The following is a 23,625-nucleotide window of genomic DNA, read 5'->3' as shown; positions in this document are numbered from 1 at the left end:
GGAAATCTGTATCTCGGACAGGGTGTATTCAGAAAAGAGGCAATGAATTTTCCTTAATAGGATTTTTTTTTTTTTGGGTGTGGGGACCCAGAGGTAGAAGGGAGGAACAAGTATCCTATTAGGCTTAGAGTTTACTCCTGACTCTGTGCTCAATGACCGCTCCTGGCAGGCCTGGAGCCATATGTGGTTCTGGGGATGAAATTAGAAGCTAGTCTCCCACATGAAGGCAGGAGTCTTACTCTGTACTATTTTAGGCCCCAAGTAGAATCCGTTATAGTTGACATAATTTGGACTGCATCCATAGAGCTTTAGCTGAATATTTTACATTATTATTTTATGACTTTTGGTTTAGTTGTTCACTTTTTGAGTTGAGAAGGAAGCAGTAGAAATATTAATACTGTTTTATCATAGTATAATGGTTAGTATATTTTATTGTTCTTTGCCATGTGTCAGGAATCAGTACTGGGACCTTTTTAGGTCTGGGGCTTGACCACAGCCTTGGTCAGCTGCTGAGTTTTCTCAGGATGAAAACCAAACAAAAGCCTAATTCCAAGCTTTAGCTATCTATACCTTTCCTCCCACAGGATGGAAACCAAACACAAACCTCTAAATCCTAGTTCTCCCTAGTTTACCCTAAAAGGTTATGATAACAAACCGAGTCTCTGTCCCTTATCACCCCCTTCACCCATCCTGGGGTCCCAAATCATAATCAGCTGAAGAAGTCACCATTTTGAGAAGCCTGTCTTGCCGCTTCACAGATGTTCCTGGTTCTCTCCTACGGTAGACTTCTGTTCCCTTTGCTTTTGTTTGTCGCATTTTTTTTCTTTAAACAGAAAAGTTTATACGACTGGGTAGAGAAAGAAACTACCAAGGCCAGAGGAATTTAGTTTAAAACTAAATTCTTATGGCCTTTTGGGCTAGAGAAATGAACAAACAACTTTGTAGAGTCTTACTTTTTGTAATAAGAGTAAGAACTTACCAGCCATGGAAATGATCTTACCTCTAGTGCAAGGCAGTAAAATGCATGATAATTACGTAAATATCACCAGGTTACTTCCTAAGGAAATGGAACCACTGATTATCCTGGCAGGGCCAATTCTTTTGGAGATATAAAGGTAAGTGAGGAGAATGACCTAAAATTTTAACTTCGCTTTACCTCTGGGTGGGTGATTAAAACAATGAAGTCTAAAGCAATCTTCTCAGCCCAGTGCACAAAATAATTTACTGATATTGCGACTTTATTTTCATTATTTTGCCATGCGTCATCTTCAGAGCTAGGTTGTTATAGACAGGAAGAAAGAAAAAGAATGTTTAGGTGTTTCTTGCACTTGTGATTGTTTCTTTTGTGCTGATAGAAAATAAATGGGTTACTCTTTTATTACTCAGCCATGGCTACTCATTTCTCTAAAATGGCAGGCACTTCACTTAACTCAGGTGTTCATGTCACGATCATAATTATGAATAGATAAATCAAATGCTGCTTTATATATATATATATATATTTGTGTGTATACATATATATGGCTTATTTTCTCTCTCGTTAACAGCTTATTAACATCAATATTTACATTACTGACTTACTAAAATTCTGATTCAAATACAAACACATTTTCATAATATTATTCTTTTTGGGGGGGTTGTGGCACATAGATGGTGCTCAGGGCTATTCCTGGCACTGCATTCAAAGATCAGTCCTTTACAGGGGTCCCCTATGAGGTACCAGGGTTCCAATTTGGATGGGATGTGCAAGTGCCCCACCTGCTGTACTATTATTCCAGTCCTATCATATTTTATTGTTTCTTTGAAAGCTTTATGAGAGAATTTTTTTAAATGCCTCCATCTTTTCCAGAATTCCCATTCATTTCAAATATAAGAATATATCTAAATTTTAGGAGATGGCAAGTAGTACCTAGGTTTACATAATTTTATGGAGATATGCTAACATGTAAATTTCATTTAGAGTATAGAGCATAATATTTTTACCTTTTTTCCCCTTTGTTGTTAATTAATTGCAGTACTAGCACATATTTCCATTGTGATCTATCTGGGGTATATCATAATGTACCCCTGTTCACTTCTATTCTATTATGCTGATATTGGGGATCATTTTCAGTCTATGTGAGGTGTTTCTGGGGATTGGATTTGTAACTTATCTTGCATATTGGGAGGTGGGTGGTTAGGCCTTAATCCCTAATAAATATTTGAAATGTACCTGATAATAAAAGTGACATTTCTAAATCAACTGTCACAGTGAAATATTTGGCAGTTACCAACTGCACTCATGCCATTATGGAAAAAGAGCAATAAAAGATGTAAAATTACCCTGTATTAAAACAAAAAACCAAATAAAAACACCTATCAAATAACATATTAATGCATCAGTGGCTCTTTTATACATTGGTATGTCTGTGTATTTTGAAGTATTCTTAGAAATATTGCATTTTATATAAAAATATATAACCTTGAACCCTTTGCATTATGGAAATGTCTAGATCTTCTTTTCATGTCTAAAAATAGTCATTGAGTCAAAGATAAAATGAATAAAAGTAATACTTCATTGAATTATTTTCATTGACAGAGTTCTTAAGAGAAAAAGAGCAAGGTCAGCAAATATATGTGTTTGCTCACAGATTATCTCTGACACAAAACACCTCACAAGCATTAATACTCCTCTCTGCATGCACTCATAAAGTAAAGGTTGTGCATGAAATAAACAGGGACATTAAATATACAAATACACAAACAGTCATAAATGTTAACCTCCATTCCAGTTTAGCATATTTATAAAGTCTGTTCTGCATAACAATTAACGACTCATGCTGCTTCAGCACCAACTTTGCAGATAATGAGGAGGCTTCTGTATGTTAAAATGGAAATGATTCTACTGACCAAATAACAGGGGACATATATTTCTTGTCTGTAAGAAAATGTAGCCAGTAAACACAGGATTGCAACTGCAATGACATTTTCCTTAGTGTACACCAAAAAGCATTGTCTTTTAGGGAAAAAAGAAAATCATGGGACACTTTACATGAAATCCAGTAAGATACAGTTTACAGAACAAGTCCAGTCACTCCTATTGTTTGCAACATGCTTTCTAATGCATGTTAAAAAACAGAAATTTTACAAGAATTCCTGTCCTTCAGTGGAAATGCAATGATAGTGTTCTGTTTAGCCAATCTGTCTGGCAGCAAATTATTTAGGTGTTTCAAATGAAATTTGCACAAAAAAACTTGCATATGACTGAAAATTGACATAATCTAATCTAAGTTTGCTATTATTTCTGAAAATGTTATTATTCCAAGTGCATGTAACAAATCTCTCTTAAGGTCCTTCCCTCCCTATTTGATAAGCCCTAGTCATCTCACACTAATGTACCAACTTCCAAATGTATCTCTAGTTCCTCCATTTCTCAGCATAAAGTGACATCTTATTCAACTATTTCATAAACTCATTAATTCGCTTTCTCAGTCCTTCCACCAAAACAATATTTATTCCAAATTTTAAATATGCCATTGATGTCTGACATAAACTTAGAAAAAAAAAGCCATGCACATAAAACAATACATTATTTTTTGTTAATCATTCAATTTACACCAGCATGGATGGAACTGGAAAATATATTAAATAAACTAATCAGAAGAAGGTTAAACACAGAATGATATCACTTATAAATGATATTTAGAGTAACTGGATAAGGGAATGAAATGATTTAAAATGGGGGGATTCCCAAATTCAAAGGGGGCCAAGTAAGGGGAGTCAGGTGTACACAGGTGGCATTAAGGAATGACAGAGTCAAATATCGAAACCACAGACTTAGCAATGCTGAAATCAAGAGACCAAACTTTAACAACAGAACTTAGAAGGGTACCTATCAAGAGGCATATAGGGGGTGTCAGGGATTATGGGAGGGAACTTGGGAAAACTAGTGGAGTGAAGTTGATTCTGATGCTGGGATTGATGCAGCAATATTGTATGTCTAAATCTCAACCACAAATAGCTTTGTAAACCATGATGATTTATAAAGATATAATAATAAATCCCCTGCCCCAGCACCTGGCTGTCCTCACCAGACCCCCTGGAAGAGCACGGGTTGAGTTTCCCTCCCCATCCTGAGCAGAGCCCTGGCAGCCAAAGATCTCCAGAAACAGCCACAGCCATGCTTAAGACCACTTCTCCACACGTTCGGACGAGCCTCACGCATGAAGGAACAGGCAGAGGAGCCCAGGCATGCAGGACCCCGGGCTGAGATCTCCAAGTCTGATCAGATAGGGACTTGGCCTCCTCCACCCAGATCCCCCATCCATCTTCCAGTTGGTAGGTGTTACACCCACCAACTGCCCCTGGTCCCATGTTATCCCATCAATGGCCAAGACCGAGAGACTATAAAACCCACCTTACGGAAGAGCGGCTACTACCTCTTATTATCTAGTTCTTACTCTTGGACCACCCGGCAGGCTACCTGGAGTATCCTACCCGCACAGCAGAGTCTCGCAAACTCCCTATGGCATATTCCATATGCCAAAACCCAGTAACAATTATGGGTCTCATTCCCCTGACCCTTGAGCCTCGAATGTGGCACTTTCTAAAATCTCAGGGCTAGGATGAAGGAGATGTTACGTTTTCTGCTCGAGGAAATCGAAGAACAATGGGATGACCGTGATACAGAGATAATAATTTCCTGTTAAAATAATTTATACAACAGCATAGTTAAATGTGTATTCAGGTTTAGAGGAGGACTTAAAGAATATATAAGGAAATGTCTCACTTAGGAAGTTATATTTTGGTGTGTGGACATAGTTTTCAATTCTACTTGGGCAAAATACCTCAGAGCAAAATTGCTAGATTGTGTAACCAGACTACTTTTAAGTTTGTAAGGAACTGCTGAAGTGGCTGTATCATTTTTTCATTCACGCCAGTACAATATGAGAATTTCTGTTGCTCTACAGTTCTAGCTTTTGCTATTTTCAGTGTTTTGGATTTTAGCCATTCTACTAGGGGTGTTGTATTCTCTCAGTGTTGTTTGAATTGCAATCACTCAGTGATAATCATGCTTAATATCATTTCATATGCTTATTTGCCATCTATATATTTCTTCTTGAGAAATTTCTGTTTAGATCTTTTGCCCCATTTCCTATTAATTATTTTTGTTTTTTTTATGGTAGGGGCTGGAGCAACAGCACAGCAGCTAGGATATTTGCCTTGCATGTGGCTCACCCAGGTTTGATTCTTCCACCCCTCTCAGAGAACCCAGCAAGCTACCGAGAGCATCTCGCCTGCTGGCAAAGCCTGGCAAGCTACCCATGATGTATCCCATATGCCAAAAACAGTAACAACAAGTCTCACAATTTGTTATGAGACACTTACTGGTGCCTACTCCAGCAAATTGATGAACAACAGGAGGACAGTGCTACAGTGTTACAGACATTATAAGGGCAGGTAGGGAGTTGTAAGTGTTCAGTACAGAGGAATCACAGGTGTTGCAGTGAGATCTGGTGAAAAATTGGTACAGTTGGGGAGGTAGTCCGAGCATTAGAGGACTCGTCTAAATGTCTATATCCCCAAACTCTTTTTCCTTCTCTACCACCACCTAGAACCATCTGCTTCTGTCCCACCCCTACCATTGAGAAAAAAAATTAAGTCATAAATAGGCACCATATTATAAACATGCTACTTACTAACAATTTAGTCTTAATATAATTTCTGGTAAACTACTAAGGAATATTTGCTGGAAATAGATTTGATTGCATTTAGATTTAAAGAAACGGATCACTTAACTTAGAAAAGAAAATAATAAAATGCTTTTTTACATTTAGTGGGGCTGGAGCGATAGCACAGTGGGTAGGTTGTTTGCCTTGCACATGGCTGACCCTGCCGGCCTGAGTTCAGAGTTAAATTCCTCCACCCCTCTCAGAGAGCCCAGAAAGCTACCAAGAGTATCTTGCCCTGCACAGCAAAGCCTGGCAAGCTACCCATCACATATTCAATATGCCAGACACAGTAACACCAAGTCTCACAATGGAGACGTTTCTGGGCCCGCTTGTGGAAACTGATGAACAACTGGAAGACAGTGCTACAGGACAGTGGCTACAGTGCTACATTTAGTGAAAAACTATGATTTTTGTGTAATTTTTGTCAATCTCAAAAAAAAAACAGAGCTAAATGCTATAATTATTTGTTTGTGTTGGGGGGGGTCACACTAGTCAATACTTAGGGCTTACTTTTGGCTCTGAGCTCAGGGATCACTACTGATGTGGCTCAGGGGACCTAGTGTGATGCTAGGGATAACACATGGGTTAGCCATTTACAAGACAGGAGCTCCATCCACTGAACTATCATTGTGTTTTTAAGGATGCACTGTATTTTTAAGGTTGCATATATGCATGGTACATTTATTTTTTAAAGGGTTTTTTAAATACAACATTCTTAGTATCTTCAAACGAAAGCTTTTGCCATGGAATTTCAGATAGAAATTTAGGAAGTGAAAAGTTTGGATTTTTAAGTTCTGTCATTGGAAGCCATTCGGTAATTGACTTCACGGAGTTAATATGAATTGCAGTTTTTAAAGTTTATATAATCATTCACTTGAGATAAAGATACATTGTAAGGTAAAATATTTGACATCCTTACAAATATGTTTCAAATACCATAGAAAAAAATAACTTAATGTAATCAAATCTTAAAATTAGATGGGACATATGAGTGCAAGGTATTGCAGCATCGTAGATAAAAAGGATTGAGATAATTAATGTAGTAGTGAAATCTAAATAGAAGGAAGAAGTCAGGTTCAGTAAATGAGAGCGGAGAATTATAATGAAGGCTTCCTTAAAATTCAGAGAGAGAGCAGCGGAAGAACATCAAAGTAAAAGGTGTTCAATTAGTGTTAGGCATTTCAGATAACTGACACAGAAAAACATAAGTATATTTTTATATTTTGAAATCACAGGTCAACTTTGCTACAGTGTTGGCAGAATTCATATTATAATGAAGATTCAGGAATCAGATTTAATAGGGGTGATGATATGTTTTGGAATGAAAATAGTAAGGTTTCTGTCCTAATCCTGTGACTAAACAGAAATCAGGCATTTTCACACAATCTGTTAAAGATACATTGGGATAATATTTTTCAAATTCTGTCATTTACATATTCTATTTTAAATTCCAATATTGATCAAAATAACTGATGATGATGGTGATGTCACTTTTTGAAGTTATTTTATGTAGTGAAAATGGGTAGGGAGATGTTCTTGAAGCATTAGGAAATTTGAAGACAAATTTATTTGTAAGAAGAGTTAGAGACCCTAAGTGCAATAGTCAGAATTAAGGACTTTAAAACTAATTCTACTAATTTGAATTCTGGTATCATCACTCACTAATTAACTGTAGTTCAATGAGCTAATTAACTTTCAGAGATTTTATTTCTTTCACTGTTATAATACTCTTGATATAGTATTGGTAAGATTAAGCTGAAAGTGTAAAATATAACGTTGTCATATAGTAATCAACTTCAGTTATGGATATTACTTGGCTAAAATGTGAAGAAATATAATTTCTGTCTTTGTTCTTTTCTTAAGATAGAGGGGTTCATTTATTTGTTTTTGTGGAGGCCACACCTGGCTGATCACAGGTCCTATTCCTTGCTTTGCTTAGGGTATCCTGGAGGTACTGGTGGAATAAAGTCCAGCTTGCAAGGCAAACATTGTATCTCCTGTTCTTTCTCTCTGGTTTCCCTGTCTATTTTTTTTTAAAAAAAGCTCTTTCTAGTACTGGATTATAATGCACTACTTGCAAATAAGATAAATGGATGTCTGCAAAACATTTTAATGCCATATCAGAACATTGACAATCACCACGGAATAACTATCTAATTTACTGAATATATCTTAATTTGTTTTAGCATTTGCATTCATTAGGACTTAAGTTTTGTGAAAAAAAACCTAATGTTTTGCAGAATAATGATAATTAAAAGTGAATTCGTCCATTAAAAAACGTAAGCACTAAAACTTTAAACTGTATAGTTTTCATGATAATAACCTATTTTATCTTCAAATTTTAAAATTTATTTCAGCATTCCTTTTCTTAGTGAGTTTGTTCTTCTTAAACAAGTTTTACTACTCTGCTGATGTTCTCATTCAGAAAATAAATTATTTAGCTTGCATTCAATTTATATTTATGCTCGTAAATATAAATTTGTGCACATAAAAATAAATATAAAATTTCATCTGTTCGTGCATTAGAATCATGTTTCAATATCTTGAAAATATATATTCCCTTATATCTAAGCGTTAGCTACCCTCTGGTGTAGTACTATTAAGCCTTATAAAACATCTAAAAATGAATTTAATTACTAAACGTTATCTGGACTGTCACTGTCTTTCCGTTGTTCATCAATTTGCTCAAGTGGGCCCAGTAGTGTCTCTCGTTGTTACAATTGTTACTGTTATTGTATTTGGCATATCAAATACATCTCGGGTAGGTTGCCAGGCTTTGCCCTGCGGGCAAGATACTCTCAGTAGCTTGCAGGCTCTCCGGGAGGGGTCACTGTCCTCCTGTTGTTCATCAATTTGCTTGAGCAGGCCCAGTAATGTCTCCATTGGAGACTTTGTTGTTACTGTGTTTGGCATATGGAATGTGTCACGGGGTAGCTTGCCAGACTCTGCCGTGTGGGCAAGATACTCTCGGTAGCTAGTCGGGCTCTCCAAGAGGGGTGGAGGAATCAAACTCGGATCCGCCATATTAGCTGTGTGCAAGGCAAACGCCCTACCCACTGTGCTATTGCTAAAGCCCATTGTCTAGACATGAAACTATTATTTACAACCTAGGTAGCTTGTTTGCTAGTTCCCTAATTCCCACTAAGTGTCAAAATAGTTGAGTCCCAATTTAAATGAAAATGCTACTCTATAGCCTCAGGTAATCATTGCTTTTAAACCTTCTTGCAGGATATGAAATCTGGACCTTATGTCCCATTAAGTGTGTACATTATTTTGTAGTTTGCTCACCGCTTTTAAAAAATATGAGGACTCTCACTATTTGTGGGAAACTTCATCGCAAGAATCATGAGATATTAGAGAAGATAAAGCACTGGTCTTGCATGCAGCAGACATGGGTTCAATCCTTGACATCCCATATGGTTCCTTAAACCCCTCTAACCTGATACCTGAGTTCACAGGCAGGAGTAAGCACTTCACACTGTGGCCAGAAACACAAACGAACTGTGCAGGACAGAGAAAAACATTATTTCTCCAAGGAAGAGAAAAAATGTTAATAATCACCTGCCAACTTGTTCATTTCATTGGATATTAAAAAAATGCAAATATAAAATATTGAATCTTCACTATACTCCATGCTGGTCGCAATATGAAACTTTGTTTAAAAATATATTGAAGTGGTTTTAAATGAATTAAACACTTAAATGTTTTACGTCGTGAAGTGTGTGCAGTTACTCAGTTACTCTGAAAATGAAGTTCAGCAGTTCTAAGGAAACTTTAGCACAGGTTTTCTATATAATAATTTTACAAAATATTTTTATTTTTTAAAATATGTATGATCACGATCATGATCATCCTGTTGTTTATCAATTGTCTCGAGCAGGCACCGGTAACGTCTCCTTCTACCTAGCCCTGAGATTTTAAAAGAGCCATTTCAATGCTCTTTTAGGATTAGAAGGATGAGACCCATGATTGTTAGTGGTATTTGGCATATTGAGTACAACAAGGGAAGTTTGCCAGACTCTGCCATGCACGCAGGATAATTTTTGTAGCCTGCCAGGTTCTCCAAAGGAAAGATAATAAGATGTCGTGTGGCCAGCAATGCGGCTGCGCGTTTCCGGGAGCTGGGTTTTAGTCTCTGCGTCTTGGCCGTAGATGGGACCAACCTGGCGCTGTCGGCAGCTGGTGGGTGTGACGCCTACCTATGGAAGATGGGGGGGTGGGTCTGGGTGGAGAAGGCCCAGTCCCAATCTGAGTAGGCTTGGAGACCTCAGCCCCGGGACCCGCATGCCTGGGTTCCTCTGCCAGTTCTTTCGTGCATGAGGCCCATCCGGACGCGTGGAGAGTGGTCCCAGCATGGCCATGACTGACTCCAGAGGTCCTCAGCTGCTGGGGCTCTGCTCGGGGCGGTGGGAGGAGAGAAAACTCAACCCTTCCCCCTCCAAGGGGCCCCGGTGAGGACAGCCAGGCGCGGGGGCAGGAGATATGTAAACACAGAATAATTCACATATGTGTATTTATGTCTGTATATTCGTAATAAAAGCAAAAGTTATTCAACTCAAATGTTCATGTATGTGTGAGTAGATAAATAAAATGGAAACACTCCCTTACAATGTGATATTTGACAGTGAAATGAAATAAATTGCTGACGCATACTAAATAATGAATGATCTGATTTTTTGATCTGATTTTTTGTGTTTTTTTGTATTTATTTTTAATTTTGGTGGGGGAGGGGCAAAACCTGGTGGTGCTCGGAACTTACGCCTGCTCTGGGCTCAGGGATCAATCCTGGAGTTCTCACAGACCATATGTGATGCTGGGGATCAAACCTGAGTAGACACGTGCATGGCAAGTGCCTACCCACTGTATTTTCTCTCCTGCTCTCCAGCTCAAAAAATAAATAAGTATTGAATATATTAACCATGTGAAATAACCCAGTCTCTAAAGTCCATTTATGACCTATTTTGATAAATCATTTATAATTGAAAAAAATCAAGAGAGACTAAACAGGTTGCTTAAGTCTAGGGAATTTGACATGAGTATGATTACAGCTATTAAAAGTGGTGTCATTTTTTTAAATGATGAAATATTTTAAATTAAAGTGCTTGCATAATTTTATGAATATACAACATAGCATTAAATTGTACATTTTAATTTAGTGAATAAGATGATGGGTGAATTATTTCTTGATGATACTCTTATAAAACAAAATTTGGAAGCAAGAAAATGTTCATTATTCTTGCAGCTTCATTTTTTTATCTCCTACTACTATCAGATAATGTTCTATTTGTGATAATATTAAAGTTTTATTACTTAATGATAAAATGGCACTTATGCACATAATTAGGAATACTTTTATATCTCAGGGAACTCAGGTTTAATGAGATATCTGTAAAATCATAAGACTGCAGGGCACCTCAAGGGAACAGTGTAGTCTGAAATAAACATCATTTTACGGTTAATGAGAGAAATCTCAAGTGAATCACTCAAAGAAAAAGTGTTCTTAAACATATTTAAAAAGCCAAGTCTTATAAATTGTGATTCCATGGTTTTCTTCTCATAATTCACTTTCTTTTCTGTTCAAAGGACTATTGAAATATCAACCGTTTTCAGTGATTCAGAGATAATAAGAAATTTTGAAAACAGATTAGTAAAAGATGAGACTGTAGCTAATAATTAAACAGCAGGGAAAATAATCTAGGCAATAGAAGTAAATGAGTAAAAGCTAGATATAAAATCCATGTACTTAAGAGCAATTTGAGGTATATATATAGTTTAATTACTTTGAATTATATAGATTCACAATATCAAAAATAACATTTGTTTGCTTTGAACTGTTGTTTTTGCAATGGATGTCCTGTTCTTTGATACACTGTTTTTAAAATGAACTCATAGAAACTGAAAAAATGTAAGATATAATTAAATTTTAAGGTTACAATATCTAACATTAATATGATATGCCAGTATATAATTTTATAAGATAGTATAAACCCAGATTATATTCTTAGTCATTCTTAGTTTATTCACAGTTTTTGATTAAAATAATATTCAATAAAATTTTATTCAAGGAACTACGCACTTTTCAAAATTAAATTGTTATATGTATTATTCAGTATTAACAAGTAAGAAAAGATAACTCTATATGACTAAATAAATATGTTCTTTGTTAATTAATATATACAAAATTTCTGTTGATGTTCTTTGATGTACAGGAACAGAATTGAATTAAAGAGTTGATAGTTGCTATGTATTGTCCTGTTCAACTAAAGCAATTCTTTAATTTGGAAATATTTCATATACTTTATTTCTCACAGAGATATTATATTTGGCTAGGAAGCAAAAATTTATGATTCCCATCTATATTAACTAGATTGTCATCATGAATTATTGGTGAGTTTACAGAATTCACTGTGAGTTAATAAGTTATTGTATAATTAAGATTATTTTTACTAACAAGCAATTCATCACTCATATTTCTACCATCTTGAAACAAAATAATGCAATAGTTTTCAACTAATTTTGAGCTGGAGAGATAGCACAGTGGTAGAGCATTTGCCTTGCGTGCAGCCAGCCCGGCGGAGCGGGTTTTGATTCCTCCGCCCCTCTTGGAGAGACCAGCAAGCTACCAAGAGCATCATGCCCGCATAGCAAAGCCTGGCAAGCTACCCGTGACATATTCAATATGCCAAACACAGTAACAACAAGTCTTAAAATGGAGACATTACTGGGCTCATTCGAGCAAATCAATGAACAACAGGAGGACATTGTTTGTTTGTTTCAATTAATTTTACTACTTAAAATGGGAAAACAATCTTGGAGCATGGAACCAGGTGCCAGAGCAGATAGGATCTGTCGCTGTATAGTGACCCAGTACGGACTGTCTGGGCACATTTGACAAGCACCAGGTATCCAGCCTTGAGTCTCACCCAACCCCCTAAGAATTGTCCCCTTTTCTTAGCGAGTCATTCCTGAGTCACTGAATCACTGTCCTCCCATTGTTCATCGATTTTCTCGAGTGGACCCAGTAACATCTCCATCATGAGACTTTGTTGTTACTGTGTTTGGCATATCAAATACCTCACGGGTAGCTTGCCAGGTTTTGCCGAGCAGGCAAGATACTCTCGGTAGCTTGCCAGGCTCTCTGAGAGGGGCAGAGGAATCCAATTCGAGTCAGTTCAGTCATGTTGGCTGCATGTAAGGCAAATGCCCTACCCACTGTGCTATCATTCCAGCCCAGCGAGTCATTCCTAACTGCAGCATTTAGCCCTTATCGCGATTGGGCCAAGGCAAAACAGAGTTGAAAAAGTGATAGATCGGTAATGCTAAAGTTAATGTAATTGGACCATCCTCGTAAGCTGACACCCTCTATAAAATGTGTGTATTTGGCAAAAAAGTGAGGAGCCATCAGCTGTCTCCTAGAGTGGTTTCTCCGAGTGCCTGTCATCCTTTGACCCACATCTGCCCAGATGGATTTGGTGCATAATGTGTCTGGGAACGTTGGAGAAAAACTGTTCTCCAACACAATCATTCTTTACTCTGAGGGATTTCAATTTAGCCTTAAAAAGCATTCTGTTTTTATTCAATTGTTTAATAAAATAATATTCTCATTGATCCAAGGGATATTTCAGTCTACAGATAACAAAACTATCACAAATAAGTATAAGACTTTTATCTTTTGAAGCACACTATAAAATATATATTGTTCATTTTCATTGGCCACTGAAATGTATATATATAAGTGTATTTTAGTAAAATATTAAACTTTTATTTGTAATGTGCTGTAGCATCCTACTAATAATATTTAATAGTCAAGAAAATACACTTGTTATAGACCACATCATATACAATCGACGGTTTTGCCTGACCGATGTCGCTGTTGTCCCAAAATTTTGAACGGGATCGGACCACCGTCTCCTTCGTGCAAAATTCTACTTCACAGAGCGGGGAGAAAGGGCTGCAAAGTTCAAAAAGAGAACTCCCAGAATGACCACCAACTGGGAACTCTTTGGCACTATTGCGGCAACATGGGAAGATGCCATTGTTGACAACATTGACGAGGAATACGATCGACTGGTTCAGCACCTCCATGAATGTGAGAGGAATGCCAAGAGAGAGTTAGCCACAAAAAAACGCCTATCTTCGCAAAGTCTTGAGCTAATTTGCCAGCGTGGTTTGGCGCATGCCTCAGGCAACCGCAAGCTAACGTCCTAGCTCGCAAAGCAGTGCAGAGATGCGATCAAGGAAGACCTCAAAGAGAGAAGAGCAGAAGTACTGGTAGATGCAGCAGAAGCCGGGAAAAGTATTCGTAACGCCCGCCTGTCCTTCGCCAACTACAAGACCAAGATGACTGCCCTCTGATGTCCTGATGGATCCAACACATCCTCCAGAACGGCAATGGAGAAGATTATCCATGACTTCTACTCAAATCTCTTCGATAGCCATGTCCACTTGCCGACATACCAAATTCCACAGGATGGATATGTCATTCCCAACGTTCTCCCTTCCGAAATCCGACACGCCATTTCGTCGGTAAAGAAACGAACAGCACCTGGCCCAGACAAGGTCAGACCTGAACACCTGAAAAACCTGCCGTCAGTACTCACCAATACACTGGCTCGGCTCTTCACTCGCTATCTGTCTGAATGCAAGTTTCCATCCCAATGGAAAACCAGCAGGACCGTACTACTGTTCAATAAGGGAGACATCCATTACATTGGCAACTATCGCCCGATCTGCCTATTGTCTGTCATCTACAAGTTGTTCACTCGAGTCATCCTAAATAGGATTGGCAGAACACTAGATGAAGGACAACCATGCGAGCAAGCCGGGTTCTGCAAAGGATTCAGCACCATCGACCATATCCACATGATAACCAAGCTCATTGAGGTTTCTCGGGAGTTCAAGATGCCGCTCTGTTCAACGTTGCTTGATTTAAAGAAGGCCTTTGATTCTGTTGAGACAGAAGTGGTCATTGAAGCCCGAGCCAATCAGGGCATTCAAGCCCAATATATCAGGATCCTCCATGAGCTGTATTGCAGATTCACTACCAGGATCTCACCATTCTACAAAGAAGTGATCGTTGATATCAAGAAAGGCTTCGGCAGGGTGATACCATTTCACCGAAACTCTTCAGTGCCACCCTCGAGAACATCATGCAACGACTGGAATGGGAAGGAATGGGAGTGAAGATAGATGGTCGGCAACTAAACCACCTCCGCTTTGCTGATGGCATTGTTTTAATAACACCAAACATCAGCCAAGCGGCACAAATGCTGGCCGACTTTGACCGTGAGTGTGGAAAGGTAGGACTACAGCTGAATTTTACGAAGACAATGTTTATGAGAAACAGCCTCGTTCCTGATGCCCCATTCTCTCTCAACGAAACGACCGTCTCCGAATGCAACAGCTATGTGTACCTAAGTTGAGAGGTCAACATGACAAATGACCTGGCACCCGAGCTGCGCAGGAGGAAGAGAGCGGCTTGGAACGCCTTCAAGAATGTCGAAGAAATAGCTAAGAGGACGAAGAACCTCCGGCTCCGGGCACATCTCTTTGATTCCACTGTTCTTCCTGCATTAACATATGCCTCAGAGACCTGGGCCCTACGCAAACAAGATGAGAACGCTATTCAGGTCTCCCAAAGAAGAATAGAAAGAGCTATGCTTGGAATATCACGTTTCACTCAAATGAGAGAAAGAATCTGGAGTTCCGACATCCGTCGAATCTGGGACGCTGTCTCATTTGCCAAGGTGTCAAAAATCAGATGGGCTGGTCACATAATGAGATTTAAAGACGACCGCTGGACTAGAGCTGTTACTGACTGGATTCCATGGGATATCAAAAGACTGCATGGCCGCCCACCTACCAGATCGTCAGACTTCCTCATCAAGATCAAGAACGATCGGTTTGAGGCTCGTCATGTTCCCAGAGCGAACAGATGTCATTGGGCTACACTAGCACGCGACAGGGACAAATGGAGACGTTACTGGTGCCTGCTCGAGCAAATCGATGACTAACGGGAAGTTAAGTGATTAAGTGATTGAAATGAAAAAGTATACTTAACATAAATTATTTGCTATATATTAAGATCTTAAATGTGCACCTCTAGCATCAGTGTCAAACACTGCCATGGAACACAATGACAGAAGCTATATTTACATCAAACTTTTTTCTTTCTCATATACCTGCCATGTGTGTATGAATATACAGGGTCTTGCTAAACTAATATACAGGTGATAGATTGTAATATCAGAGCCCTACATAGTTAGTATTCCTTATTGATTATTCATATGACAATTTATTGATTTATTTTCACATTGAACCTTGAACTTTACTTGCTCAATAACCTTAAATCTAAATAAATACCAGTCTTCAAAATTTGCAAAATTTAGCCATCTAAATTTCCATACTCATAACTTACCAATATTCCCTTCTCTCCCTAACAACTCATTAAACTTGAACTTCTTAAGCAGAACAAAGGTCATCTCATTTCAAATTATGCACACTTCAACTAATTATAAATAATCTTTAGCCAACACTTCTGCCTAATCTACTTCCTCATATCTAATTTATTATAAGCATTCACCAGTTTAAAGTGGTATTAATTTCTCAAAGAAACTTTTCCTTTTGTAGCAAGTACTATATTGCTTTCTCTCTGCCTATTCAAATATAATCTTATATGCACACAAACTTGTTATTTACATTAACATTTACATTTGATATATTCAATTTGAATCTAAGGATATACCTAGTTTCCTCTACAGTTGCAGTTATATAGTACTGAACAATTACTTATCTCTTTCATATCCTTTTAAATAGAATGCTATATACTATAATTTATCTAGATATTTGGGTGACAGGAGTTATTTAATCTAGATATTTAGGTTATAGTAGAAAAATGTTTCACCATCTTAATGGTGAAGTTTTACAACAGCAATAGTTGTTGCTATTGTAAAAGTATACTTTTATATATAGGGGTATAAAATATATAAGTATAAAACAATTACAAAAAAGTACATAATATAATGGCATTATATTTAATTATAATAAGAATTAATTAGTTTTATTTTAAGAAAAAAGCATTCACTTAATAGTGTGAGGTAGTATTAATTAAATAGAATATTCAGAGATCTCCATGGAAGTGATGTTTAGAAATAGATATATATGTAATAAAGACTAATAATATTTTAAATATTTGTATTAGTAATTGTGTCTAAAACTGTGTTCAAGGGGAAATAATGGTAGAAAGTGTAATGGCAAACAAGGAAATTATGTCTATAGTTTTGTTTAATAAATAAATGCTCAATCAAAAATGTAAAAGACTACTCAAATAAAACATTAGAAGTAATATAAAGTTCTTGAAACCATCAAAGTAAATTTCAATAGAGAAGATTGATTCCATAATAAGACTTTGCAGTATAATTTTAACAATCAGTCTCAGAGACATAAAATTTTTGATTGTACAAATTTATGTGATATATCATTTTTAAAAAAGAAAGCTACAATTTTAAATGACGAATGTTGTGCAATAAAAATGTAGGTGTATGTGAGGTATAAGTGAACTTAAACTGGAAATTGGGTTAGATAGATATGAGAGAAATACCATAAGTAAAGGAAATGTGAAATCAATTTGCACCATATGTTAAGGAATGGTGAAATCAATTGCATTTATTAAGAAAAATAACACCATGTATCCCGTTAGTAACTAGGACTATGCACATTAAAACATATATTTTGAACCTCCTATTTTTGGTTATGTGTTGAAGACACTAAAATTAGGGAAGAAACACTGTATATTCTAAGCAAAAATATGGATAGGGATTTGAAAGCCTAAACTTCCAAGAAAAGTACCATGAAAGTGAACAGCATGGAAATTCATAAACACAGTGTACTTTCACTCATCCTCTACTACTAATCTTAAATTTTAAATAAAGGGCAATGGCAGTGGTGCTCAATGAAAATAGAGAATACAGTAGAGAAAAGAATACAGTAGAGAAAATAGAGAATACAGTAGATCAAAAGACAGGCTGAAGTGGACCTTGTATTTTTTTCTTTTGATCATCACACAAAACAGATCAATCCTTATACTTATTCTTTCACATAATATTCCATGTTAATAGAAAATCATATTGCTAACTGAAAAGTCAAAATAAGAAACACTGAAATCACTGCAACTTTTACCATTGTAGACTAAATTCATCTTGGTAAACACATTAAGGTAAATATCCTCCTGTCTAATAGCACTAAGAATATTGGTTTGTCATTTTGTCATTTCTCCTTGGTCACAGGGAACATAGGTTTATTGGTTCCACCCATCACAGTGCTCCCAAGGCAGTCCCATTCCTCTATGCATATCTTTAACCTCTTCTCTGTGCTCTGCTTCCCCAACTGGTTAATCACCTATTTCCCCCTAAGGAATACCTGTGACTTGTAAAGTCAAGTTCCTCAGAAATCTCTGGATTTGTATTTGTAAGTGAAAATTGCTTTTATCCTTCCCTTATGTTTTTTGCATAGTTGACTTTAGAGCAATGTCCTTTTTGTATAGATACAGAACGACAGTAGATGTTGTGCTTTTGTAACTTGGAAGTTAACTGACTCTGAATAATATTCACTCCTGGGCATCTGTTTTCTTGACATAAGCCTCAGTTGCCCTTAGTTCCTAGCACCCCAAAAGCAGAGTCCAGACGAGGGACTGGGTGGACCCTGGGCAAGCTGTGAGCTATCCTAGCATTGAAACGGGTCAGACCAATTGCCATAATACTTTAAATTAAGAGAACAGTCATGGGCAAATTCTGTCATGACCTAAAGATTAGGACCCTGCTTAGGGTTAAGAAAGACTAATCTGGCCTGAGCACTGTAGTCTGGGATCTATAGCAAGATGTCCCCAGGAGAGCCACCCTACAAGCTTAATGTATCTCTTACTGTGCCCATACAAAATGACTAATATTATTAAGAAGTAGAATTAAGATACTTGCTTAAATGATTATTGGACTAAGAAAAGGAGAAACATAACTAAGGAAAGGAGAAACATACTCCTAGATGATACTTTGCCCTTGATCGGAACTCCTAGTTGCAGATCTTTGTCTTATCTTAGAAGAGCTTCCCTCTGAAAGAAGAGCTTTCCTATGTTGATTGTGCTACCTGACCTAGGGGTAGTTGGTACCCCCTAAGATGGAGGCTGGACATGAGACCCAGAACAAGTCTGAAAGATGGAGTGCGGAGAGACTAGCATGGGGGACAAGAGGAGATGGGAATGAGGGGCAGTGTGAGACTGAAATGGGGCACTTAGTGAGACTGCAACAGGCATGTGGGGAGATTGGAATAAACAACAGCTGATCACCAACCAGTCCCGTTGGCCCTGATCCCTCCTTCCTGTGTCTGTTGGCAGCTGCACAGACCAGGGTGGAGAAGTGGCTCATGGCCACTGTATGCACATGTTGGGCGAGAAAGAACACTCCTCTGCTGCTGCACCTTATTTATTTTGTGATTACACAAATACATAAGCATAAATATATTTATATTCTACCTCTTTAATATGAAATTATTGTTAAGTACTAGTTTTATTATTTTCATATCTATCTTTGTCACTCTGTCATTCCTCTAAGATGTGATATCCAGTAGTCATCACAGATCTTATAATAAAATCTGACTAAAGGTTTACTAAGGGACTATTTTCTTCAATAGTTTTGTTGCTAGCTCCATTTTCATGCAGCAAAAGTTTAAATTAATGGTTAACAATTGCTTTCACATTTTCACATAATATTGAGTTTGTAATAAAGATGTTCCAGGATTTTGCGTGTGAAGTAATGCCAAGCTAGTCACCATCCTTTAATTTTGGAAACAAACAAGCAAACACTGTCCTCCTGTTGTTCATCAATTTGCTCGAGTGGGCCCAATAACGTCTCCATTTTTGAGACTTGTTGTTACTGTGTTTGGCATATAGAGGGGTAGCTTGCCAGGCTTTGCCATGCAATTATCCACAAAAATTCAATATCTGAAGCCAAATAAAAGAGTGAAATTTTCAAAGGAAATACAGTAATTCATATAAATGATGAAGTCAGAAGAATGGCTATTTAAGACATGTATATTGAAAATCAAGATCAACTATAACAAAAAATGTATAAAAATGTTCAAAGATTGCTTATGAAATATATAACATAAATAAAGCCTATATAGCAATTAACTCATTACTACGTAGTGGGGAAACAGTGATACTTTTCTACTAAAGAAGAAGAAAATAAAGGGATATAGAAGTTTGCCTTAAAATCACTTATTGAATAGATAAAATCTGGGTAGATGCATGAATAAACCATGATTAGAACCAAATATGTAGAAGAAATTTAACAGTAGATGCAGAATACTCATTTTAATGGGTCAAAACTACAGAAAATAGTGATACGTGAAGATGAATTGTCAGTAAATTTTCTTTCATAAAACAACAACACATGGGCATCTGGAGAATAACTGATCATCATGTTTCCAAAAGAATTAAAAATCATTTATATTTCCACAGGCATATTGCCAATTACCTATAACGTATTCAAAGTCTCACAAACCAATTAAATAGAGATTGAGAATACAGAGGATTTTTTGCTTGAATTCCTTTTGCTTCAGATGCATTTACTACAGATTATAGATTTTAAAATGTCTAAAGAAATAAAGCATTGTACTACAGTGTGATGAATTGTAGAGTAGTTCAAGCAGCTGCAAGAAAAACATTTTTATTACAAAATTAATAATTTCTGACTAGACCAGAAGGACCAATTATCCCTCTGGACTTAGAAGCATATTGTACTTTGGCTTAGCAGAACCAGGAGCCGCTAATTGTAATGAAATGTGTATAATTAAATGACTGTCATTGGACTATGATATTTTGGGTGATGAAGTATGTGTTTACATAGATTTTATATAGCTCACATAATTTCAGAACAAGCACTGTGTCCAGACATGAATACATTGAGTAAAGGATCTGGCAAAAAAATATATACATATCAATCTTATTCCTTTTTTTCTACATTTCCATTTAATATACTAATCTGCTGAATGGATGAAAAGAACAAATGAAAATTGAAATTCTATGTAAGAACAATACTTAGAGGAATTTTAAATGATTGGTTGTCATTAGTGATTTGAAAAGGTCATATTACAAAATTAGAATTGTTCAATATATAGCAACAATGGCTTAGTGATGAAGCTTTATCTTATATAAATTCATCCCTTGATGTTAAAATAAAGAGTGTTATAATGACTGAAGAATTACTTCAATAATAACACTGAAAACATTTATAATGTTAATAGTAATAACAATAATGGCTTATATTTTATTTAAGGCTTTCTGTAGTTTAGATATTTTAGAAATTTTAGTATATTTTGATGATTATTTCTTGGACATGAAACGTAATGGCTGTTTAATTACTGTAAATGAGTATTCTTTTCTACAATGGTGATCATTTGATAAAAATTACATATATATACATACATGTGTGTAAACCATTAAAATGTAAAATTTAAAAATTTTAAAATGCAAAAATAATTTTAGCATCTTTATAACATTTAAAAATACATATAAATATTTATTCTAAGAGAATCTTAGTAAAATGTTAGATAGATATAATTATTCTTATAGTCCTTACTGAATTATATTTACTTAGTTTAAGCTCATTAAGCAACTGGCAATGAAAGTTCACACACATATGTAAATTGGTGTGAATATCTAAGGATTTTCTAAGTATAAAATTTTCCAAAAATTCCAAATCCAGTATTTGTTATGCCAATAAATGCTTTATAATATTTACTATAATCATTACATTTATCTACAAATAATTCAGACATAATTATACCAAACTTGAAAATGTAAAGTCAGTTTATGTTGTCAGTTTATGTTGTTATAGCAGAATAACATAGACAGGGTGGTTTGAACAATAAATTTTACTTTTCATGATTCTATAGCTTAGGAAGTCCAAAGTCAAGGTCAAGATTAGTTGAGTTCCTGGTTACTCTCCATCTGGTTTTGCATATGGTCACCTTTACACTTTATCCTCACTGGGTAAAAAGAGAAAAGAGGCTAAATTCCTAGTATTTCTTTAAAGAAATACGTTATACCAACATGGGAAAATCCTCCTTGTGAGCTCATCTAAATATTACAGTCTTCTCTTCATCATGTTGGCAGTTAGAACTTCAGTACTTAATTTCTGTTACTACAACCCAGCACTTGGCATAGATAAAGGAAAAATTAGCAAATAAATGTGGAACAATTTGATAGCTCTTCATTAGAATGAAAAGAGGAGATAGGATCATTATAGAAGAAGATATAAAACTAGTAGCTTAAGAAAATTAAGAAAATTAATTTAATACAAAGAAAAAAATTCTCAAATAGGCAAAAGAGATCACACAAGAGTTAAGCAGTTTTCATGCATGTGACATACACTGGTTTCATCCTTTGCATTATATTTGGTCTCTCAAAACCTGAGGGGAGAAAGAGCTGAGCATAGGCAGATATGTCCCTAAAACCAATACAAACAAATAAATATCTCAAATAGTTAATAAAGCAATAAATCAATAATAATCTATTTGTCATTTTTACTTTGAGATTGTAAAGTAGTATATATTACATATCCCAACGTGCAATATTAAAATGTGTCAGTCATTTAAGAATTTTAAACTTCATGTCAAAAGCAATATGTATTTATTTTAACATTTAGCTATTACACTTAATCACCATATACTAATGGCCCATCAATAAAATATTAAATGTCTTACCATTGTATAACTGTGGGCTACCTTCATTAATTCAATGCATCCTTGAGCATCTGCAAATGCACGGATTCCTAAACAGTTGGACGGATGTAAAAGCTTCATGAGGAAATGGCAGCACACCTCTACTACTTGAGGAAGCTGAAGAAGGCACGCAGCAGCAAGAAGGTTTTCAATGGTATCTTCCTTTAATTCCAAACAGCCTACGTCGTGGAGAAAATTACAAAACTGTCAAATGAAATAACATGTACTTTATTAGGACTCAAAACAGCAGTCCATAGAGCATAAGGTAAGCCCTGTGGCTGATCCCACCATCATGCAGAAAACAAACAATGCCATTAGAGCAACCTCTTAAAAGCGATCTAAAACCTAGATTGATAATCAGGATCAATATGACTCAATAATGTCCAGACTCTCAGTAATGATGATGAACATGTGCCAATATCTTTTTGGACAGCATCTGAGTGTTCTTAACATAAATTTCCAGGATTGGACATGGATGACCAGTAATAGAATCACAGGTTTTTATAAAAGCAGGATTAATTTTTCAGAAGTTTCTACAATGTTTTTCAGAGCCTGAACCAGACAACTGTGTCCAGGAATGAATGATGGTCTCTTTGTTGCTGCAAGTCTAACAACACTGGTTAATTTAATTTTTAATATATACCAAATCGTCGAACAACGGGAGGGCCTTTACCTTTACCTTTTATATATATAAAGTAAGTAAAGGCTCTCCCATTGATCATCGATTTGCTCGAGCGGGCCCAGTAACGTCTCCATTGGAGACTTTGTTGTTACTGTGTCTGGCATATCGAATACATCACGGGGAGCTTTCCAGGCTCTGCGTGCGGGCGAGATACTCTCGGTAGCTTGTCGGGCTCTCCGAGAGGGGTGGAGGAATCGAACTCGGGTCGGCCAAGTTTGCTGCGTGCAAGGCAAACACCCTACCGCTATATCGCTGGAGTGATAGCACAGCGATAGCACAGCGGTAGGGCATATATATATATATATATATATATGTATATATATATATATATGTATATATATATATGCCATTCTCACTGGTATGGGGGATAGCTCATAATATTGATTTGTATTTCCTCAATAATTAGTGATAATAAACACTCTTTATATTCTTGTTATTCACCTTCGTATTTTCTTTGAG

At 36.4% G+C, this 23,625-nt stretch overlaps 1 protein-coding gene across 1 annotated transcript in view; it reads right to left on the bottom strand.

Moving 5' to 3' along the window:
- Positions 1 to 23,625, bottom strand: part of KLHL1 (kelch like family member 1) — a 321,085-nt gene that overhangs the window by 156,475 nt on the left and 140,985 nt on the right. The window contains exon 4 of the mRNA XM_056109709.1: positions 22,467 to 22,663. Within this exon, the coding sequence (XP_055965684.1) occupies positions 22,467 to 22,663 (197 nt within the window). The remainder of the gene's footprint in view (positions 1 to 22,466; positions 22,664 to 23,625) is intronic.

Source organism: Sorex fumeus, unplaced genomic scaffold, assembly GCF_029834395.1.
Source record: "Sorex fumeus unplaced genomic scaffold, SorFum_2.1 ptg000008l, whole genome shotgun sequence".
Taxonomy (NCBI): Eukaryota; Metazoa; Chordata; class Mammalia; order Eulipotyphla; family Soricidae; genus Sorex; species Sorex fumeus.
Note: the sequence above shows the minus strand (reverse complement) of the source record. Positions and strands in the feature narration are given on the sequence as shown.